This window comes from Molothrus ater, chromosome 3 (genome assembly GCF_012460135.2).
Source record: "Molothrus ater isolate BHLD 08-10-18 breed brown headed cowbird chromosome 3, BPBGC_Mater_1.1, whole genome shotgun sequence".
Lineage (NCBI taxonomy): Eukaryota > Metazoa > Chordata > Aves > Passeriformes > Icteridae > Molothrus > Molothrus ater.
Genome location: NC_050480.2, coordinates 27,985,950 through 28,006,282, shown reverse-complemented (window position 1 = coordinate 28,006,282; position 20,333 = coordinate 27,985,950). Strand labels below are relative to the sequence as shown.

Below are 20,333 nucleotides of genomic sequence, written 5' to 3'. Positions count from 1 at the left end.
ATACATTTTCTCATTGAAAATATGATAGAAGAAGAGTGGCATCACTTCATATTTCATGTGAAATTGGTGGAAAAATCACTGACTATAACTAGAAAGGAACTTCTGTACCATGAAGACTCAGCAGAATAGTGCCTCTTATTTTGCCTATTTCAAAATCTAGTCTGATTCAGTATCTGTCATCTTCAAAGGAAACACATGTTACTATGTTTTTGGCAAATAGTCCACCAGCAGTTTGTATATATTTAAGTTCTAAGGTCAAAAAGTATGGGGCTTTAGAGAAAGGTCTCTTCATGTAAACATAGTGAAACAAAGTGTTTCTCAGATTAGAAACACTTTGAATTATGTTAATCATGTTAGTGAACAGTGCACCAAAGTGTTTTATTTGAGTTGAGACAAGGGGACAGTTGTTGACTCTGAGATATTATATAAGGTGTAGCACCTTTGCTACAGTCTGGTAGTGAGTGGCTCTTCACCAGTGTAAGTAGGTAGGAAATAAAGTTTTCAATAGTGTTACCTTAGTTTTCTTTGAGAAGTTTTCAATAGTGTTACCTTAGTTTTCTTTGAGGTCTAAGATAAGACCTCATCTGCTTTGTTCAAGGAATACATTATAGGCTGATGAGCGTCAGAAGTGTCTATGCCCCCTCTGCATTTTTCTTTCACCTAATAGAGATCCAGTTTTTCTGTTTTCAGAGTTAATTTAAATCAAGATTTAATCTAAACTATTATATTCCTCACACGAGTTGTTATAGAACTTTTTTGAACTTTTATAGCTCATACTTACCCCCTGTTCTGTTTTTTCACCCCCTATTAATCAAGGCACTCAACATTTTGTCTTAAACTGTTTTCTGAGAAAATGAATGGATGACTTTTTCTGAGGAGCTGTATAAACAATGGTAATTTGGTAATTTCACCATCAATCTTGAGCCTCTGCTTTTCCAAGTTTATTGAACCTTAAGTCCAGCATATAATGGACTTGCTGCAAATACCCATCACAGTCATCTCTTACATCTATCTACCTGTACAACAACAGCAATTTCCACTTCTCCTTTTCAAGAATGACTTTTCAATTGGAAATGATAAACTCTAGAAGGAATGAAGAACTGCTGGTATCCTTTGAACACATTTCCATGAAGGCATTCTTTATACATTTTTATGTCAAGGGTTTCCCTACCGTATTTCAGATAAACCAAGGTGTTCCTTTAGCTGTAGTTTTAGCTCAATTTCCTGAGGAAATGTGGCATCAGTGTCAGAGTGTGTCTGTTCTATTCTCCCCATTTTTTGAATAACTGTACCTCACGTTTCAGTGTGCTCCACAGTGAAACTGGCTACGGCAAAGAATGCCCTTCAGTTAGTTCCTTTTCTTGTTCTAAGGTAATTTGTTGTGAGAACTATAAAAAAGGAGTCAATTACAATACAAAGCAAACAAACATTAGGAAAAAACCTGGGTTGTTTAATTTTGTCTCTGGACTTTCCTGGTATCTTTATACATCTGCCTTCCAGATAGTAAAGTTTTATGAAAGGGACTGCTCCTCTTTTAACAATAGAGCATCAAACATGTGGTTGCCACAAAACCAGTTATTATAGTGCAACTAATAATTATAGTAATCTTGTGAAGATTAAAGTTTTAATGTAAAGCATCTTCAATTTCATAGATACAAAAATACCTGCAGAGAGTATTTCTTAATGTGGGAACACTCTATGCTTGATTAATGCAGTGGGGTTTAAGCTCCTCTCAGAATGAAGAAAATAAAAGTTTTGGGGGAAGAAAAGAGATAGAAATCTGTAGGTGTTTACTAATGCTAGTGGAAAAGGATATATTTTCTATATTTATTAAATGCAAACAAATAGCCACTTGTCATAAGCACATCTGTTTGGACACAGAGAGCCTTAAGACAAACTAGTGTTAAGTGCAGTTGTTCTGAGGGAAAACCAAGACAGATGTGTTGAAGTAGCCAGTTTGTATTTCAGGCTGAAGGAGCTCAAGCAGTTGAAGCGTCTATTTCCATATGCTATGGAAATAAAATAAAGAAATGTGTTTTAAAAAGCAGCACCCAAACCAAACAAAAACTTTTAAGAAGCCTTTCTAAAGACTTAAGAAGTTAGTAAAGGATATTGAGGAATTGAATATGGAGGAAGACAAAAGGGAATGGCATAATTTTTAGGGAGGAGAAGGAAAACATTGAAAGTTTCTTTTCATGTATGTATAAATATTGCCATTGATAACATTGGGAGAGTGCTAAAGCCCAGATGCAAAGCACTTTCAGAAGCAGACCTACTGGAAATCTGTGAAGGCTGTGGAAGTTTTCATCTTGATTGTCACAGGACTCTAGGGGCTAAAAAGCCTGTGTGGAGCCAGAGCAACAGTTATTTCCAAAGAATATTAACAATTACTGTTTAATACTACTCAAGGAGTCTGGGGACCAATCAAAAGAAATGAAGGCATGGTCTAGACAGAGCTTTCTGGAGATTGCTGTGGGGCCAAGTATAAATGAAAGGAGTAGCTTTTGTTGCAGACCAAACAGTTATCAATGCTGCATGGAGAGGGAGAAGTCTTGAGCTTCATGGTTAAGGGGAAGTTTGTGTTCATGACTTGAGTAACTGTCTGGGCTGAAAGGTCAGAACTTGACAAGACTATAGTGTGAATCCCAAATGAAGCAGGCAAAAGAGTGAGAGAATGGAATGATCTGCACTTCTATTTCATTTGAGCTAATTACTGCAGTGCCCATCTGGTAACTAGAGCATAACTTCTATGAAAAGAACCTGTATTCATACATATGGGTAGGTGCGCCTGTGTGTGCCATGGCTATGTCTCAAGAGTTTTAGCATTGCAATGATAGCATTGTGCAAAGGAATGTGAACATAAATAAATTGTTATATCTTCTCTCAAAATGCTGTCTTGGAACATACTCAGCTGTAGGACACTACCATGGGTTGCAGTCAGTTTTATTTCTTGAATTGTTTGAAACCAGTAGAAGGAAAATGCTATAAAGTTTATTGTAGCAAACAGATATACATTTGAAAGAAGTACCCAGCAGAACTAAAAATGAGGGTCTATTCCCAGTGTAGCTCTGTGAAGCTTTATTTAGATTGTAGAATGAAACTGGTGTGAGTTGAGGTTGTATTTCTGGACAGGCTCATTTGCTTTCCTGGATTTACTGTTTTCAGTGATGCTAGGATTACAGTGACATTTATTGTGTTTAAAGCATAGGTAAGTATTGAATGTAACCATAAGTTGAGAACAGTTTTTGAAGTAAATAATGAATTTTTTTGTCCTTGCTTTTACAAATAAAAATGAAAATGCAATTGATTTATTTGAAGAAATCAAGTCTATTAAAATTTTCACTTAAACATGAGTTGTTATATTGCTAATGAACTGCACACAACAGAAACATATGGCTATAGCTTCACTAGCAGAATTTTTAGATTCATCCCATGGCTACTTAGGCTGCAGGAGTGGGAAGTTAATATAAAAGAAGGTCCATTCTTTGCATAGCTATAAAACTGAGGTGGTGTTGAATTTCAGTATTGATGACTAGCAATTCTTTTTATTCTGAGGACAAAAAAAATTTACATGCTCCATGGATAGCTCCTAATTATTTTTGTTCATTGAAATACATGTATTTCTACTACTACACTCACAATTCTAAGTCTTGATGTTCCCTAAATTTACAAGACCTTACATTAGAACTGACTCTGTGCAGATGTCTGTATCTTGAGCTAGATTCCCTATATGATGTTGTTTGACTGTATGCTATTTCAGTTATGACTCTAACAGAAGACTCTGACTTGTAGACCTTAAAATGAACATGCTGCAACCAGTTAGTGGTTTTGTTTAATGTATTCAGTCTTAATTAGAGCAGACTTGTAGATTTTTCTCTGATGGCTAAAATCTAAACTATATTTATAGTTAAAGCAGTGTTTCTCAATATGTTTATTTGAAGCTAGAGGTAATATCCAGCTTCAAGTATTTTCCTGTGTTCCACAGTATATTTTCCTCTTCCCAAGGATGTGAAAATTGATGTATTGGGTAGTTGTGAGGGTTGGAGCAGAATGTCTATGTAGCTGGTTTTCTTCTGTGCCTGTTGAAAGGTGCTGCATACAAAGTGGAAATGGTGGGCCAACATTTCATCTGTTCTTAATATTCAGAAAATAACAAGAAGGGATAAGCTTCTAGCATTGTCTGAACCCTAGAAATAAAAGATGAAACTCTTCATTTCTAGATAAATGACATAATGAAAAAAACCAAGGAATCTTGCACGTGAGATATCAAGATGGTAGAATTTTACACAGACGTGCAAAAATCAGGTTGCTGAGAGTGGAAAGATTAATTAGAAAAATTGAGCTGAATTTCGCAATTTCAGAGAGTTTCCAGAATGCCTGTGACTTGAATCTTCCTTCTCCCTTGATCCTTAAAATGCTGTTGACTGCAATTTTGTCACTGATAAGACACAACTGTTTTCTAAGTGGCTTCTTAATAGAAAAGCCTCAATGGTTTCAGACTTACAGTTTGATAATCTAGATGGGAATTTAAATATTACTATTTACATCTTATGTTTAATCTGTTCTTTTTTACAGTGGCATCTTAAGTATTGGCTTCTCTGGTTTTTAGCTGACACTTACTTTGATTTTCACATGCTATTTTAGAAGAACATCCAATTCTGCACTTTTCCTAAGGCTTTTCAAAAAATGCTTAATATTGTCTGCAAAAAAGTATCATAGTGAGCCCCACTATAGGTGTACATGCAAAACAACTAAAGGACTGTATTTTGAAATTGTTCCCTGTGGGAAAGCTGAGGTTCATGAAGGAGGGGGAAGTAGAGGAGTTACCATTGTCTGTGTGTCCCCATGAACTCTTAACTGTTCATAACTGCAAGGTGGAGCCAAATCAGTAATCATCCAGGAAATCCCATCAGTTGTGAAGCTTGAACATCAAATTTGCATTATTTCAGAAAACTTCTGAAAATAATGTAGTATTTAATTTACTGCTTCGAAGAAAAAGAAAATTTGGAAGAAAAGCAATCAAATGCTCTCTCCTGCATGAGAGGGTAAGAAGATTCTAATTGGAACTTTCTTGTTGTGATCCAACTTTTGCTTGTATGTAATCAGATCTCCCTCCCTGACAAAAAATGTACTACTCAATTTTATGGTCAGAAAGCTGTATATCAGACCTAGCACAGAGGATATTCCTCTCTGTTAATTTGTGCATACTGGGATGCTGTGCTGCAACAGTTGAGCTTATGAAGGTGACTTTGAGCCTTATGACAGCATTAAAAGTTGCATTTACAGAAAATTATCCTCTGAACTTTGGAACAGGTGATATGAGATAAAGTGTCAGGAAAGACTTCAAAAATTCAAGGGTGGTATCAATATGAGTAGCCTTTGAACTCTTAATATTTTTTGTTGAAATACAACTCCAGACACCATAAAAGAGTTTAACTATACTTCTCCAAATTCTTCATCCTAACTTGGTGATGGATGCACTGATGGAACAGACAAAAGATGTGGTGATCTTTTCTGAGTCAGTAATCAGGAAATGTCAGGATGGAGTCAGTCTTCCATCTAGGAATACATGATATATTGTTCTAGCAACTACCTCTTTAATTCAGTGGGACCACATTTGAGCTGGACACCCCGTGTTTCAGGCTCTGTCTTGGGCAAGGTAAACAATACCTGATGATTCAGCCTTCACCTCAGATGTGTGCCCAAGTACAGGAGTTACTGTCTCACACTAAAAGTTCCAAAGACCTCTCTTGACACAGCATGTTACTAAGTGTTACTTTTTTATTATATATGGAAGGAGTCTACCCCTGTGAATTTTTCTCACGTTATGTGCCTGATTTACATAGCAATACAGATGTGAACTCTGAAATACCAATGTCACATTCATTTTTTTTCAAATACAGCTTTTACCCTCATTACAGTGTCCTGCTTCTCACCTGTATCAGGATCCACCTTCACAGAAATACAAGAGAAAAGCTGTGTTTCTCTTCTTGCTGCAAGGATTTTATTTTTATTAGAGTTACTACTCTTTGTGACATCTGTATACATTTACACTTGTGTGCAGACCAAGTATGTTGTTTGTTGGAAAGCTGAATGTTTGTAAATAGGGCTCAAGGGGGCAGGATGCTCTGACTTCCATGTTCTTTGTCCAAAGCAGAGAATGCCCCACACAGACACATGCTCCTATTTTTAAGATCCATTTGATATAAATGGAATAATGAGACAAGGGGAAAATAGAATTCTTTGGAAAAGAAATACAAATATTATACCCTTGAAATGGGAATGCATAATAACAGCTTGTGAAACGAGGGGATAATAAAATTCTCTGGAAAAGAAATACAAATATATCCTTGAGATGGGAATGCAGAACAGCAGTTTGTGAATCAAAGGTCCTGTGAACTTTAATAAGTAACATTCCTATTATTTTCAGGAAACAGCAATTGACAAAACAACTCATAGCAGTTAGTAGTTTTGACACTTTCTTTTAAAATAAAATGTTTTATATTTTTAAATCAGGTCAACAGTGCTAAGCTGCAGTGGTGAAAGACCACTGAACAAGTTTAACTTTGCTTGTTTTTACCTTACACTTTGATAATTCACTTTTTCATCTGTGAAATCATGTTGGTACTTCCTGGTTCACTGAAGACATGGCTCAGGATATGGCTTTACTCTGGTGTTCTTGTTGTGACCCATGTAATCTATAGTATTTCTGATTTTGCAGAGCTATTCACTGAAGCAGGAATATGTGGAGAGCAGGGGAAAAAGCTTTTAATAAAAAGTTGGATTGATTTAAAAAAATAAATGTTTCTGCTGACTTGCAACCACAACACAGTTACAGAAATACTTATGCTTGATGTCTCTTTCACAGTATTTTAACTTTTGCTCTCTTTTTTGTTGGTGAGATCTATTAATTGTATCAATGAGCTATTTCATTATCTTTAAAACAATACTCTTGTTAGTGTCCAGCTGTAGTTCTAAGAGTCAGCTCTCTACCTAGAATCCTTGCTTGCACAAATATATTGTGTTCTTCCCAAATATAATTGTTACCTCTGAATCTTTCATCCATGAGCCCTATATACTAATGTTTTGTTTGTTTTGTCAATCTACACATATAAATATACATGTATAGAACAGCCATACTTGCAATTAGAAGGTTGGCTTAGCAAGAAAATTATTTTATTTAGATCACAATTAATGATTTCTTTGTCGTGTATTTAAGTACTTGGGTATTTATTAGGAGACTTTGTTTTCCACTGGACACAAGATGACTGTTCTTTGGCCTCTGCAGTGACATTGCTATTTTTAAAGAGATGAGGAATCAGTAAAATGGGGGAAAGGAATGCAAATATTGCTTTCTAAATAAGTTGCAGTCCAGTTAAGAGAAGAGATGGCTGGAGAGTTTTGAATCTTGGTGAAATCCTAATGAAGGATTTGAATTCGAGTTTTTATGTATCCTGAAATCTTTATCAGGAAAACAAGTTGAAAACAGGATTTACATTGAAAAAAAGTGTTATAACTACAGGTTGAGGAAGGAGTTGTTTGTCAAGACATGGCAGCATTTGCTTGGTTTGAGTGTGTGCAACTACTGCTTGCTGTTTCAGAATAGTTAAAAACTAAGCTTTGCAGTCCCTGAACACTTTGTTCACCTCATTATCAGCTGGTGATGGCAGAGGCAGGTGCTCCTGTCAACCTCAAGGTGCTTTTCTTGAGGTTCTAGGATGATGGTATTGGAATCTCTTCCTTGCCTGCTAAACTTCATCAGAGTAATGGGGCTGGGGGTGTCTCTTAGGGTAATTTAATTAATGGCAAAACAGTAGTGTTTTATAATAACTTAGTGATTTATTTGGTTTGCTTAGAAGTTAGGTTAGAAGGAAATGAAACAAAAATTAAGCAGCACTCCTGTACAGTGTTTGATAAACTGATATCCTAAATTTTCTAGGAAGGAAAGCTGCTTTTTTATGAATGTTTGAAAAAGCCAGGTGTGAGATTACTACCCAGCAATCTCAATTTCTAATATTTGTTTCTTTTTTGTGTTTCTTTTATAAAAAAAAATATTACCAGATGTATTCCAAATTCTGTAAATGCTGGTTTTAAATTTTATTTTAACCTGAGTATGGTACCTGATATTGGAGTAGGTAGAGCACATATACTGAAGTGTCATTGAATGAATTGAAATTTAAGATCATCAGCATCTTTCATATCAGTCTCTTCTAAAAATATTAAATGTTCTCTGCTGTAGTGTCATCAAAACATACTTAACAAGTGAAGATTTAGATTCAGTCAATATGATAGAATGATCCTTGTTTGCAAATATGTTTTGTATCTCTTGTATGTGAAAATGAATGAAAACATTTTAGATTGCTTGACATGAATTAAAAATATTAATTTTATACTGTGGCTCATATTATTTTTATCCTGTGCCACGCCTGGATTATGTATTTCATATTTGTGTCTCAAACTTGCCAAAACATGTTTTTGACCATTGAAGAAATCTGCCTTGTTTTCTGAGATTGTTTTTCAGACCTAAGCAAACAGTATTGTTGTGCTGTGTCACCACAACTTTTTCTGCTGTCAAAATAAATTAATTTTTATTGTCTGAGATTTCCTTAATCTTAAAGGCTTTGAATCTAGCATGTACTTCATGGACAGGAATGTTACTCTTTCCTTCCTCCTAACCATTTGTAGTTTCTTATGCTTTTCTTAACAGCATTCTTTACCTAAATCTTAACAGTCAATCATATTGTGAAAGTAGCAGTAAATTACCACGACCATAACAAAAGAAAGGAGTATAGACAAAACAGATTAATGTGTCAATGTTGAACAAGAAGACCCTGAACAATGACAATGAAAAGAACCCCTGGGATGTCACAGTGTTTGTGTAACATCCGTTGTTTTTGTGTTCAGCTATTGATGCCCAGTGGTATGCTTGGAGGTCTTGCTGATAGTTTTAATGCTCAGTAGATATTTGATTTATTTTGTTTAATGAAGAAAACCCAGTATGTTGTCCTAGAAGCTTGCTTTTCAGATTTTACCAAGTTGTTCCCGGCCTACAATTTCCATGTAATTTTTAAAATGGGAACAGCACTGAGCTCAACCGTGCTTTGCCCAGAGTCTTTGCTGCTGTGTTACCTTGGGAGAGGGACTGTGTATGGAAAGCTTTGATGAGCAGTGCACTCAAGGTAACTGCCTTTGTTTTCATTGAAGTTCCTATTTAAAGAATCAACACTCCTTGATCAGACCTGGTGGGTTTCCTGGAAGACAGGAGAAAGAATTTCCTGGAGTGATTAAATATCTCCCTAGAGTGAAGCAGATTTCTCCGTCTCATTTGCCACTCCACATTCCTTAGTCTGCTTTCGCCTAGTGTGTTTTATTATTTAAAAAACAAACAGAAAAACCCCAACCTAGTAAAACAAGAAAAAAAAAACAAAAAACCACCTACCAAAAAAACACTAAAGAAAAAGATTGGGAGAACTTGTAGCTGCTCGTATCAAAGCTAAGTGAAACCACTACACAATGAGGATACAAGTTGTTTGTGCTTTATTTTCATTTTATTGCACACTGCCATTTGGTGGGAAAAAGCTAAAATTGCTAACTCTTGTGAAGCAAGAGGCCTGTTAGTACTAAGGAATCAAACAGTGTTGTGTATTCTCTGGTGTAATTCACATTTCAGCTTCAAAACCAAATTCTTCTCTGATCAGAGAAGTACAGGTACAGGTATGTATCATGCAGAATTTCATGAATTAAATTTGACCCTAAGAAATTAAATTTCTGAATGCATGTTACTCTCATGCATTTCTCTTCTGAAGACCTTTCTTTTTTTCAGAAAGGACCCTGAAATATAAATTTCTCAGTCAGCTTCAGTGAAGCTGACTGACTTGGTAGGGCTGAGAGGTACCACAGGCAAGTAGGTGTCTGCTGAAAGACCCACTTAGTGTAAGCTGGCTGCAGATGCAAAGATCAAGGTCTCCTCACTCCATTCAGTTCTCATCTGTATTCTGCCTTTCTATTGCACTTTCCCCAGCAACCTCCACCACATCATGTAAGTTTATCCTTTGTTTCTTTTAAGCAATCCCTTCCCCATTTGTTTGAGTTTCCATTCCTTCAATTAGTCATACCACAAAAACAATTATTGAAGAGTTGTGAAGGCTCCAGCAAGATGTAGGAGCAATCAGCTGGGACTGGGAACCTCCCTCCTGAAGCAGATTTGTCCTCACCATATTGTTGGGAGGCATCTACAATATCAATCATCTGTGAGGCATCTCATTTCTCAAAGGAACATCCAATAGATTTAACAGTTTATGTTCTCTTTCTTCCCTCACTTGTATCCCCACACCACTTGCTGTGTATATACATAGTACACACTTAACAGCCTTACCAGAAGTTCAGCTCCCTTATTTCCTGCTGTCCCCAGGGTCAGAAGCTGCTTGTCCTCCTCAAAGAATGCCGATACTCTTCCTGCACATACTTTCCCATACTTCCTACCAAATTCAAAGCTTGTTTTCTTCTCATTTTTGTTAGAGTTAATCACCCTAAACCAGGCTGTCAATGCCACATCTTTGATCTGTGCATCACTCTATTTCATGCTCTCCTCCCAGTTTCATGCCCCCTCCATCCTGAGCTCTTCATGGAAAGACAGGTCCTGCTACTGCCCAGGACAAGACTGAAGTCACTTACCACTTTAAGCATTACTGTTTGGGACAGGGAATTGCACGTGTGTGCCAAATACAGAACTACCTCCTCTCAAAAGTATACTTTAATCAGAGGCTGCAAGGCAATTTTTTTTTTTGATGGTGAAGAAAAGGTAATAACTGATTTTCCATACTCTGCATCTTTAAGGAAAAGGAACCCTAATGTACAACTTGGTAGGACTCCAGGCACAAGAGGAAATGGGTTATAGCAGTTGTGACTGTGCAGAGCAGATGTTTTGGTTGGCCTGGCTATCAACCATCTGACTCATAATAAATTGTCAGTTCCAGTAAATTCCCAGTTTTCAATTACAGTAGGTAGGATATGAGAAAACAATGCCATTTGGATAGTGTATTTAAAGTGGTTTTGATGGTAATTTTCATAAACAACTCCTACTAACTTTGTAAAAAGATTAAGGATCTTGGAAAGCCAGCAGCTGTAAACATTGAAACATGCATTTGAATGTAAATTGAGATTAATAGAAATTAAAACCAACAAATGGCTGTTAACACAGTGCTGATGCAATTGGAAATAGAATTTTAAGTTTTTCTTTGGAGTTTTGTGATACTCAAAGTCCTTTCATAAGGTATATGGGAGAAAAATTTCTAGCTGCCTTCAGACTTCCATTTTCATCTCTTCTGTCCTTCATTTATACTTTCACATGGTCTCTTCTTCTTGAGAAAATGCTTACTTTTAAAAATGCATACTTAAGGAACTTTTCCTCTGCACTGGCTAAGTAGAAAAACAGTGAATTAAAATCAAATACCATGAGTTTTCTGTTTATGAAAAGTTGTATTTATTTTTGTAAATTGTATATTGTTGCTAGGTTTCTGTAATAGAAAAAAAAAAGTGTATGGGTTGAAAATGTCTAGATTTTTTTGTTGTCATTCTTTTCTCACCATGTTGCTTTGGAGGTTTTGACAAGGATGAGGTTCCATTGTGCAAAGTATTCTGTAAACATAGGAAACCCCTTGCAGTTCTTGAGAAAGAAAACTATTTTCAGTTTTAAGGGGTATATTCATTTTTTTAGTGTTTGATTTGAATGGACATTTTCAGAAATGAGAGAAATATTTTTTTGAAAAAAGACATAGTAGCAAGGTGGCAAAAAGGCACCATGAAAATCTGTGTTGGATCTTTTACACTGCAATGTTCTAGAGGCTTGTTTTTTTAACTATCAGGCATGAGACTGTTGTGGAAAAATTAATAGGTGTGCATTATCACATGTTTAACTAATGATCTCAACCATTTTTACATTCCGTTTTTAAACCTCAAAATTCCTGTGGCCCAGGATGAGTTCTCTGTTCAGTTAGAAGTTCATTTTAATAATGCCTTCTGTAGAGTCTTGTGTAGAAAAACTTCTGTGAGTATAAAATGGCACTTTTATTATGGCAATTCTAATCTTGAAATCTAATATTTATAGAAAATTGCCATTCTGCATTCTTACAAAGTCAATTTTTCTTAAATATGAAATTAATTTGTTTAATAAAAGCATCTATTGTGTTGTAAGTTATATACAAATTATAAGAAGAAAAAGTATGGATGCTTAAATATTAAAACATGAGATGTGACTTCAGTTCAGCAGCCTCTTTTTTTTTCTTTTTTTTTTTTCCTAAAAGGGTATAATATTGCCAAAGCAGTTGGATGTCACTCTATCTTTTGAAGCCAGCTGAAAAACAAGAATAGAGGTGACTCTTACTTTGCTGCTCTATTCAGATCTGGTCTGTTCTTTGATATAAATACATGTGCAGAAGTAGGAAAAGGAAAAATGCTGTCTGCTCAGGGTTTGATAAGAAGCATTAAAACAGCATTTGCCTTTGGACACTGTGGTGTAATGAAAAGACCTCAGCCCCTGTTCTGGGCACGTGGCATGGCCTGGTATTGGAAGGCTCCATCTTCTTACCTGATCACTTAGAGGTTTCTATAGATGACTAGGACAGAGATCACTGAAAAGGTTAAGTTGTCTCTAACTGGCACAGACAACATCAAAAAAGTTTATTAGCTGCCAAGTTTTCCACAGTTTATCTGTCAGACATGTGGTTTTGGTTTGGTTTTATAAACGGCAGCTCTAATAGATACACCAGTGTCAAATGCAGTTCTAGCAAGCAGCTTCTTCCATAAATAAAAGTAACAGAGGCTGAAAGGAATAAATGGTATGGTGTCAGGTAGAAGGGGGTTCATTGTAAATCTGTGGCCACCTGAACAATAAGGTTGAGCAGCTTCATGGTGTTATTGCTCTGTGTCTTTTAAAACCTACAGGAATGCTGTTTTGAGGTCTTTTTTAAGTAACAATTTTCGTTTCTCAGAGCTGAAAATATGCATCCATTTGAAAAGTAGTAGTTATAGAAGAATGCCAGTTTCTTTACATGGATTTGCATTGGACAGTTGCTGTATGAACATAACAGTACTCTGCTGGCAGCAGGAGTTGCAGTCATGTTTGTTGTGTGTATTTTTGTAAATGGAAAAATATCATGTCTCAATTTATTGCTCTTACTTCACATTTCATTTTACTGCAACTTAACATGAAAAGATACAGAGATGATTTATGTGGTTGTGTGGGCTTTTTTGCCCCCTGGCATGAGTCTTCATATGAAGTTCACTAGTGAGCAAAGAAAATAGAATATAATATTACTGTATGTGTTAATGGATGATGTAGTGGCATTCATCCAATCTGTTTTGGAGTTGGGTTTTTCTGTTCCTTGTTTTGACTTTGTTCAATCAGTAAGCACCTGATAGTATTCCAGAAACTGTTCTTACACGTGGTGTCAGGCTGTGTGTGCACATCTACCTTTAGCACTAATAATAAATGCCAGACTAAAGAGGGGATTTACTGTCCATGGCAGAGCTGGATGCAGCACTACAGGTGGGGTCTCAGCAGAACTGAGTAGGGGGGCAGAATCCTCTCCCTTGTCTCGCTGGCAGCGCTGCCTGAGATCCAGCCCAGGATCCAGTTGGCTTTCTGAGCTGCAAGTGCACGTCACAGGGTTACATTGAGCTCCTCATCAACCTAACCATTTTATGTACCTGTCATCTCTTGAAGAATGCCCATTAGAATAAAATCTTTTTAATTGATATTAGCTTTAAAAGGGTTGCTGTTCAATCTCTCTTAATAGTTCTTTTCGTTTGATTGACAATTAGCAAATTAATGGGAAAAAGCCAGTTAATGCTATAGTCAGCTTCAGGACTGAAAGCTGTTCCTTATTTAATTTTTTTTCCTTAATGATGGAAATACATGAAATACTGGGGAAAAGGTCAGGGTATCTTGTACTCTTAGGTATATTTTGTTAGTTGTCTTGTTGACAAAGGTTTTGTAATCTGTTCTACTTTCTCTAGTCCAGATGATAGTACCACTTAAAAACGTAACACTTAAAGGAACATTTTGGGTCACGAGATCCTATCCATTGCTGTTACAGGCAGTCACATCCCATAACACCATCCATGAACTGATCACAGCAGGACAACAGCTATTGTTTGTGCTCACCACTCATATGGAGTGTGGTCCTGCGACTTAGGGTTAAAACCATGCTCTGATTTCCAGCCACAGTGTGCTCATGACCATTTTACAGGCAGTTCTACAGTTAGCATAGTTTTCTTTCATCTGTCACAAGTGAGCTGCACACAAGGCAGAATTTAAGAAAACACTGTCAGCTCTGTCTCATTTTTCATCTAAGACAATTAGGCTTTTTTAAGACCCATTCTTCCCTGCAGCTTATCACTAAGTTTCTTGGCATGTAGTGTTCTGCATATAATAGCTGGTACACAGCTCGTCTCTCTGGACTTTAACAGCTCCGGTCCTGCCAGAGCTTCAAATGGCACGAGATTGCTTTCCTGAAACCACGCAGCAGTCACTTAATTTTTTGTTCTCCCCACACAGGACAGGGCCTCCTAAAAATATTTAAGTGGTTTGCCTGTTCCTTCCTCACAGCTGCCTGTAGGACAGAGCATACCAGGGCACTCTGCACCATGTTGATCATGCTTTGAGTACATATCTTATTTCCTCTCCTATTTTTCCAAAACAGATAAGAACAAAGGCATCTTGGCAAGTTGCTATGTACATATGAACAAACATGTTGGAATTATTTGTGAGCAGAAAGTGGCACCATATTATTTGCTGTCAGTGAAGGTGACTATGCTGCTAACTGATTACTTTCTAACTAGAGGTCAAGAGCTTAAATGAAGTTGTGCATGGCACAAATACACTTGTTGGTACTGCATGTGATTTATGAATTGGAGGGACATCAGGTCCTAACCAAAAACAATTTGTTCTAGATGATCCCAAAGCTGTAACTGATTGTTCTGATTAAAGCCTCAACTGTGAATGCATTAAGTTGTATTTAGCATGCTTTTTTTTTTCCTACATTCCTTTCCTGGAGTCTGCAGTCTTTGCTGAAAGTAATGCATAGGTTTAATTTGCAGGAAACTGGGGGGCGGTGACTTCTAGATATAAATTTCTAATTACAAAAATGTTTTCCATCAACAACAGGAGTTGAATACAATACACTAGAAAGTTTGAATCATGGACTACTTTGAAAAATAACAAACACAGAGTTTGCGGTCATAACTCAGTGATATTACAACATTTAAAAAAAATCCTTTGGCATTTGGGTCTGATGTCACGCCAGGAATTCCTCAAAATGAAATCTGTATCTTTGCTGAAATTTATAGTTCACTGAATTGAAGAATTGTAGTACTGTATACTTCATAACTCAGTAATTTTGTTCTGTTACATTAAAGGAAATTAAGCAGATCAAAATATTTATTTAAAGTGCCAATATAGTAAGAAAGAATAAATTTGCATCTTGTTTTGCAATGGTTACAGTTTAGATGCCTCACTTAAGCATCTCCTAAATAAATTCATGTTTGACTTACTAGTTCTTATCTGTAAGCTTTTAAATAATTTGGTTGGTTATTTACCATTTTATATTGCTTTTCTGCGTACAGGATGTGAATGAAGACCCTGGAGAAGATGTTGCACTCCTCTCCGTTAGTTTTGAGGACACAGAAGCCACTCAGGTTTTTCCTAAGCTGTACCTCTCCCCACGTATTGAACAGTAAGTGAGGGTTTTTTCTAGAATGTTTATTCTACTTCATCTCAGGGTTTTTTCTAGAATGTTTATTCTACTTCATCTCAGCACTTTTCAATCTTCTCCTGGTATGTGTGATAACATACTAGGTGATAACATACTATTGCTTTAAATTGCTTAAAGTTATAGTGGTTGCTTTGAGTGTGTGTGTGTGGTGGAGAAATGATAGATCTTCTCTCAGCTGGTTTTGTTTGTATGTGATATTCTTATAGCATCACAATCTCTGAAAACCATGTTTGTCCTTTCTTGGGGCAGTATATTTTGAGTGCCTTCTATGGTGCACCATAGTGATAGCTTTTGTGGGAGGAATCTAATTGTTTTTCTTTTGTGAAGGTAAGTTCTCTATATAAACATAACATATTTGAATAAATTATTATTGTAGAAGCTAAAGAACTTGTTTAACTTTTGGAATGTGCAGCTTTAGTAAATTACTTTTTTCAAGAGAATATCTGAATATTTCATTTTAAGAGCGTTGAACCTTACTGATGTGTTTACCAGTTGGCACATTTGCTGAGAAGTGGATTTTTACTCCTAAAATGAAAGACTGGAGACTAAAAATCAATCTGTTTTCATTAAATTTTTTTCTTCCTTTTCTGAAATTGAAAATGTTTTAATGCTTCTCCTTGTCTTCAATATTTCAGTCTTGTAATGCTTAAAAAAATAACTATGTTAGACTTTTCAGGTATACCACCTTCAAACTGGTGTAGCATTGTTTCAGTGATGTGTTTTAGGTAATAGGGCAGTTGACTTTCCTCTGAACTGGTGATGACTTCTGTGTAGAGGAAAGATGGGAAATACTGATTACTACAGTTTTATAATAAATGGGGATAAAGTTTGTATGAGTGCAGAAACATGGTATCTTGACATTTTGTTCAACAGAGTATTGATCTGGATAAACTCTTGAATGCAGTTTAGAAAATAAAAACCAGAATTTGACTTAGATAAAGACATAAGACTTCCAAGATACTTTAAGAAAATGTAGGTTACATGTGCATGTGCAAACACATAGATAATGTGTTTAGTAGCTTTCACATTTTCATATTTTTCATCAATTCATTCCTTTTTGTCAGCATCAGTTGAGGGAATAATTGTAGTCAAATATGTAATTATCCTTCTATGTTCCAAAGGATTCTTTTTCTGAACTCTTAAAAGCAAATGGGCTACCATTAGTTTCCATTGTATTTTCAGCTGTAGTCACATGTTGATGGTTAAGTATGTTTCAGGCCACCCAGGTATATCTGTCTAAATCATCCACGAGCTAATGAATACGTTGCGTATTTTCCCGCTTTCAGCAGTATCTTTAGAAAGATGTTAACCTCTTGATACCTAGCAGAATAGCAGTACAAAGGAACTCTTTGTCTCTCTAAAAGTATTGCATTTTCTCTCAGTGCCCTAAAGAGCATCTGATTTTAGATGTGTGATGTAGAACGATACAGCACAAAGATACTTGAGTGGTATTGGTATGTAGCTGACATTCTGGTGTATTTATGGCTTTTGTCATTTATAGCTGATGCAGTAATGTTAAAATCATGCCAGTAAACCCTGGAGTCCTGTGCCACACCTTGTCACATTATCTGTGTGTTGAGATTGAGATACTTATCTCATCTAAGTCAATCTGTCTTTCTGCATTTGTAACATTTTCATCACAGTATCTAGGTACTGATAATGCATAATTACTGAAGTTGCTTGTGAGCTGTTGCACCTTCCTTTATGCTACTGGCTACTTGTTATGTGCCATGAAAAAATGTATGGGTATGTTTTCAGTGTGTTTGTAAAATTGTGTTTTAATAGCAAATATACAGTCCTCTCTTGTTCTTTCCCAAAACCAATCTCTGCTGTGTTTAGCAGGGGCTGACAGTCTAGATATTTAACTTCCCAATGTTTGGGAACTGAAGCAACAATGTGTACTTCTTTATACTTTTTGCCAAAAGTATAAAAAGCCTCAAGAAGCCCTCAGGATTAGTTTAATGACTTGAGGCTGTGGCATGTTACATTTGAATTGTGTTCTGCTCGTAAAGATCTTTCCTGCTGCTCACAGTAATTGGATCTACAAAAGCCATGTAAGCAAATTACCAGTGTATTTTTTCTGCGCAGCAGATTTTGAGGTGTTCCAAGTAATAGTTGATAGTTCCTAACATAACATTCCCAAGAACTCAACAAAACGTGAAAAATACCAAATTCCCACAATTATTTTGCTAACACTAAAATGGGTTCACATTAGGAAGAATGAGCAAACAGAAATAGCATTTTCCTGACATATGAAATAACATTTCAGGTTTGTAGAGCAGTAAGAGGAAAAGGGCCTGTTTGTGTAAAGTGAGTTATCTCCTGCTTTCCCAGGAGGTTTCATTGCTCTTGTGCTCTGACATATAAACACACATTCCCACATTGCCCTTTCTAAAAATGATACATACCCACAGATCTTGTCAGCAAATCTGAGTCCTAGGAATGCGAATATAGGATTTTTGCTTTGAAGGGTTTTCATAAAACACATTTGCTCTATTTTTTTAAATTGATAGTAGGCATAATAATACTAAGACTTGGACTGCACTGTCATAGACTCTGTAAGAGAGATTTCCAAAATCAGGGAAGTGTCCAACTTTTAGGTTTGAGGTGAAGATGTTAGTACACTGATTGGCTTGAAAAGGTTCACATATTGAAGCAGCAGGTAGAAATGCAGTAGAGAAGAGTTGTGGATCATTCAAGTCAGTACGGGTGCTTTATTGGCTTGTATGGTGTGATGTCTGGTTGCAAGAGTGTCAAGTGCAGTTCTTACAATCAACCAACCAAACCCACATTTAGGGATGGGAATTGCTTGTATTAATTTGTAAAAATCTCATCAATAACTATTCATAACAATACCTGGTTTAATTCTTTCATTAAAACATGCTAATTTGAAAAGTTCGTTTCAATACTATTTGTTCAAAACACATTAACAGCAACTTTTAATGTTTCCTTCATTTGAAATCAGTCACTTAAAAAGCTTATATTCTATAGTTTTGACAATTCTTCTGACTTTTTATTGCATAACAGATAAAAAGTTATGCAATAAACTTTTATGCAATAAACTGCCAATAGCAGTTACTTTCAATTATTTCAAAATTAGACCAAGATAAAATGAAACATGGGATTTTTATGAGCTGTATTTGTTTTTAAAAAACTACCATCTTTACTGTAGTATCATAGACAACAGTTTCTGCACACTTCTGTAGGAAGTGGTAAGCTGAGAAACCACACAGACTGACCACACAACTGAGAGATTGGTGCTTGTCAGCATCCATGAGTGTGTCCCCAGCTCATCCTTCCCTTCCTCCCACCTCAGGGCAGGGGACTTGTCTCAGCATGCTCTCCATCCTCTGCTGTGAGCTGCTGGGCTTTGGGAACAGGGTCATACAGCTGAGCTAGGTAGGCACAGCCATGCTCTAGGGCATGGTAAGGACCTGCTGGCATATTTACTCTTTATGTCTCTGATGTATTTCCATGAGTGATTCATAGTGGCTCTAAACCTGTTGGTAGAGAAAGCATCTTGTTGTCCAAAATTGCCTTTCTAGTGAAGGGATACTAGATACTCGTATGGGATGAAAATTTATAATAAAACTGCCCCTCATCTCTTTGTTTCTCATTTATTGAAAGTCATTAGACTTTAAATCCAAAGAATCAGTGCAGGATTGAACAGCTGATTTCTAAATTAATGCTTAAAAGTTTGTGTCAGCATACTACACATGAATGTGGATCAGAAGTTTTTGGGCTTTTTTCTTAACAGAAAAAATTCAATGTATGTAATTTTTTTTTCTTTTGTGAGTCATCCATGCTAAAGAACATAAAAATGGGTTCATCTTGGTTCACATTTTAAGAAAAAACTATATTAGGGTAGAAACGCTGTTGCTCAGTGAATGCTGTGTTCCCTGTGTTCACAGAAATAATCCTGCAATAAACACTGTTGTCCTGGAGGGCTTTTCTCTGATAAATACAGACGTGAATATGCTAAGAAAACCAGCTGTCAGTAGAAGTTGTTTTGCTTAAATGGATCAGGCTCCATGCTTTGGGGACTGAAATGGTCGTTTTTTACTGGTCTGGGAGCTGTGCCAGAGGGTTCTTCATGACTGAGGGTGGTATGCAGAGTTCGGTGACTGCGTTTAACCTTCCCATACAGGCAGGGGAGAATAACAAGAACCTGATCTGAACTCTTTGGCTTTGAATGTTCCTGTATGTTTTTCACTGATGGAAGAAAAAATTGAAGAGAAAATGAAATGTGTGTTTGCTTTGAGGTGTTTCCTGTCTGTTACCTGTGCTTTCTGCTGGGAGTCGGAGGAGGAAAACCATAGAATATTACCCATTTACTGCTGAGTACTGCCTCTTGCTATGTTTGAGACACAGGGGAGCTGTTAAGGGCTTCACCTTTGAAGTTGGCATGCCATGCTGCCTCCAGCAGAAGCCTGCTGTTTCAGACAGATTATGAATACACAGTCACTAAATGAATGATTGTGCTTAGGCCTTTTAATATGTCTGCTTCGTAGAAGTCAGAAGATCTTCAGTTTGGCATACTAAAATGTGATTATTCTTGTG

The 20,333-nt window shown here is 36.4% G+C and overlaps 1 protein-coding gene across 1 annotated transcript in view; it reads left to right on the top strand.

Annotated features, from left to right (window-relative positions):
- The window catches only part of BABAM2 (BRISC and BRCA1 A complex member 2), a 161,270-nt gene that overhangs the window by 72,063 nt on the left and 68,874 nt on the right, over positions 1-20,333 (top strand). Inside the window, exon 7 of the mRNA XM_036380934.1 lies at positions 15,625-15,734. Within this exon, the coding sequence (XP_036236827.1) occupies positions 15,625-15,734 (110 nt within the window). The remainder of the gene's footprint in view (positions 1-15,624; positions 15,735-20,333) is intronic.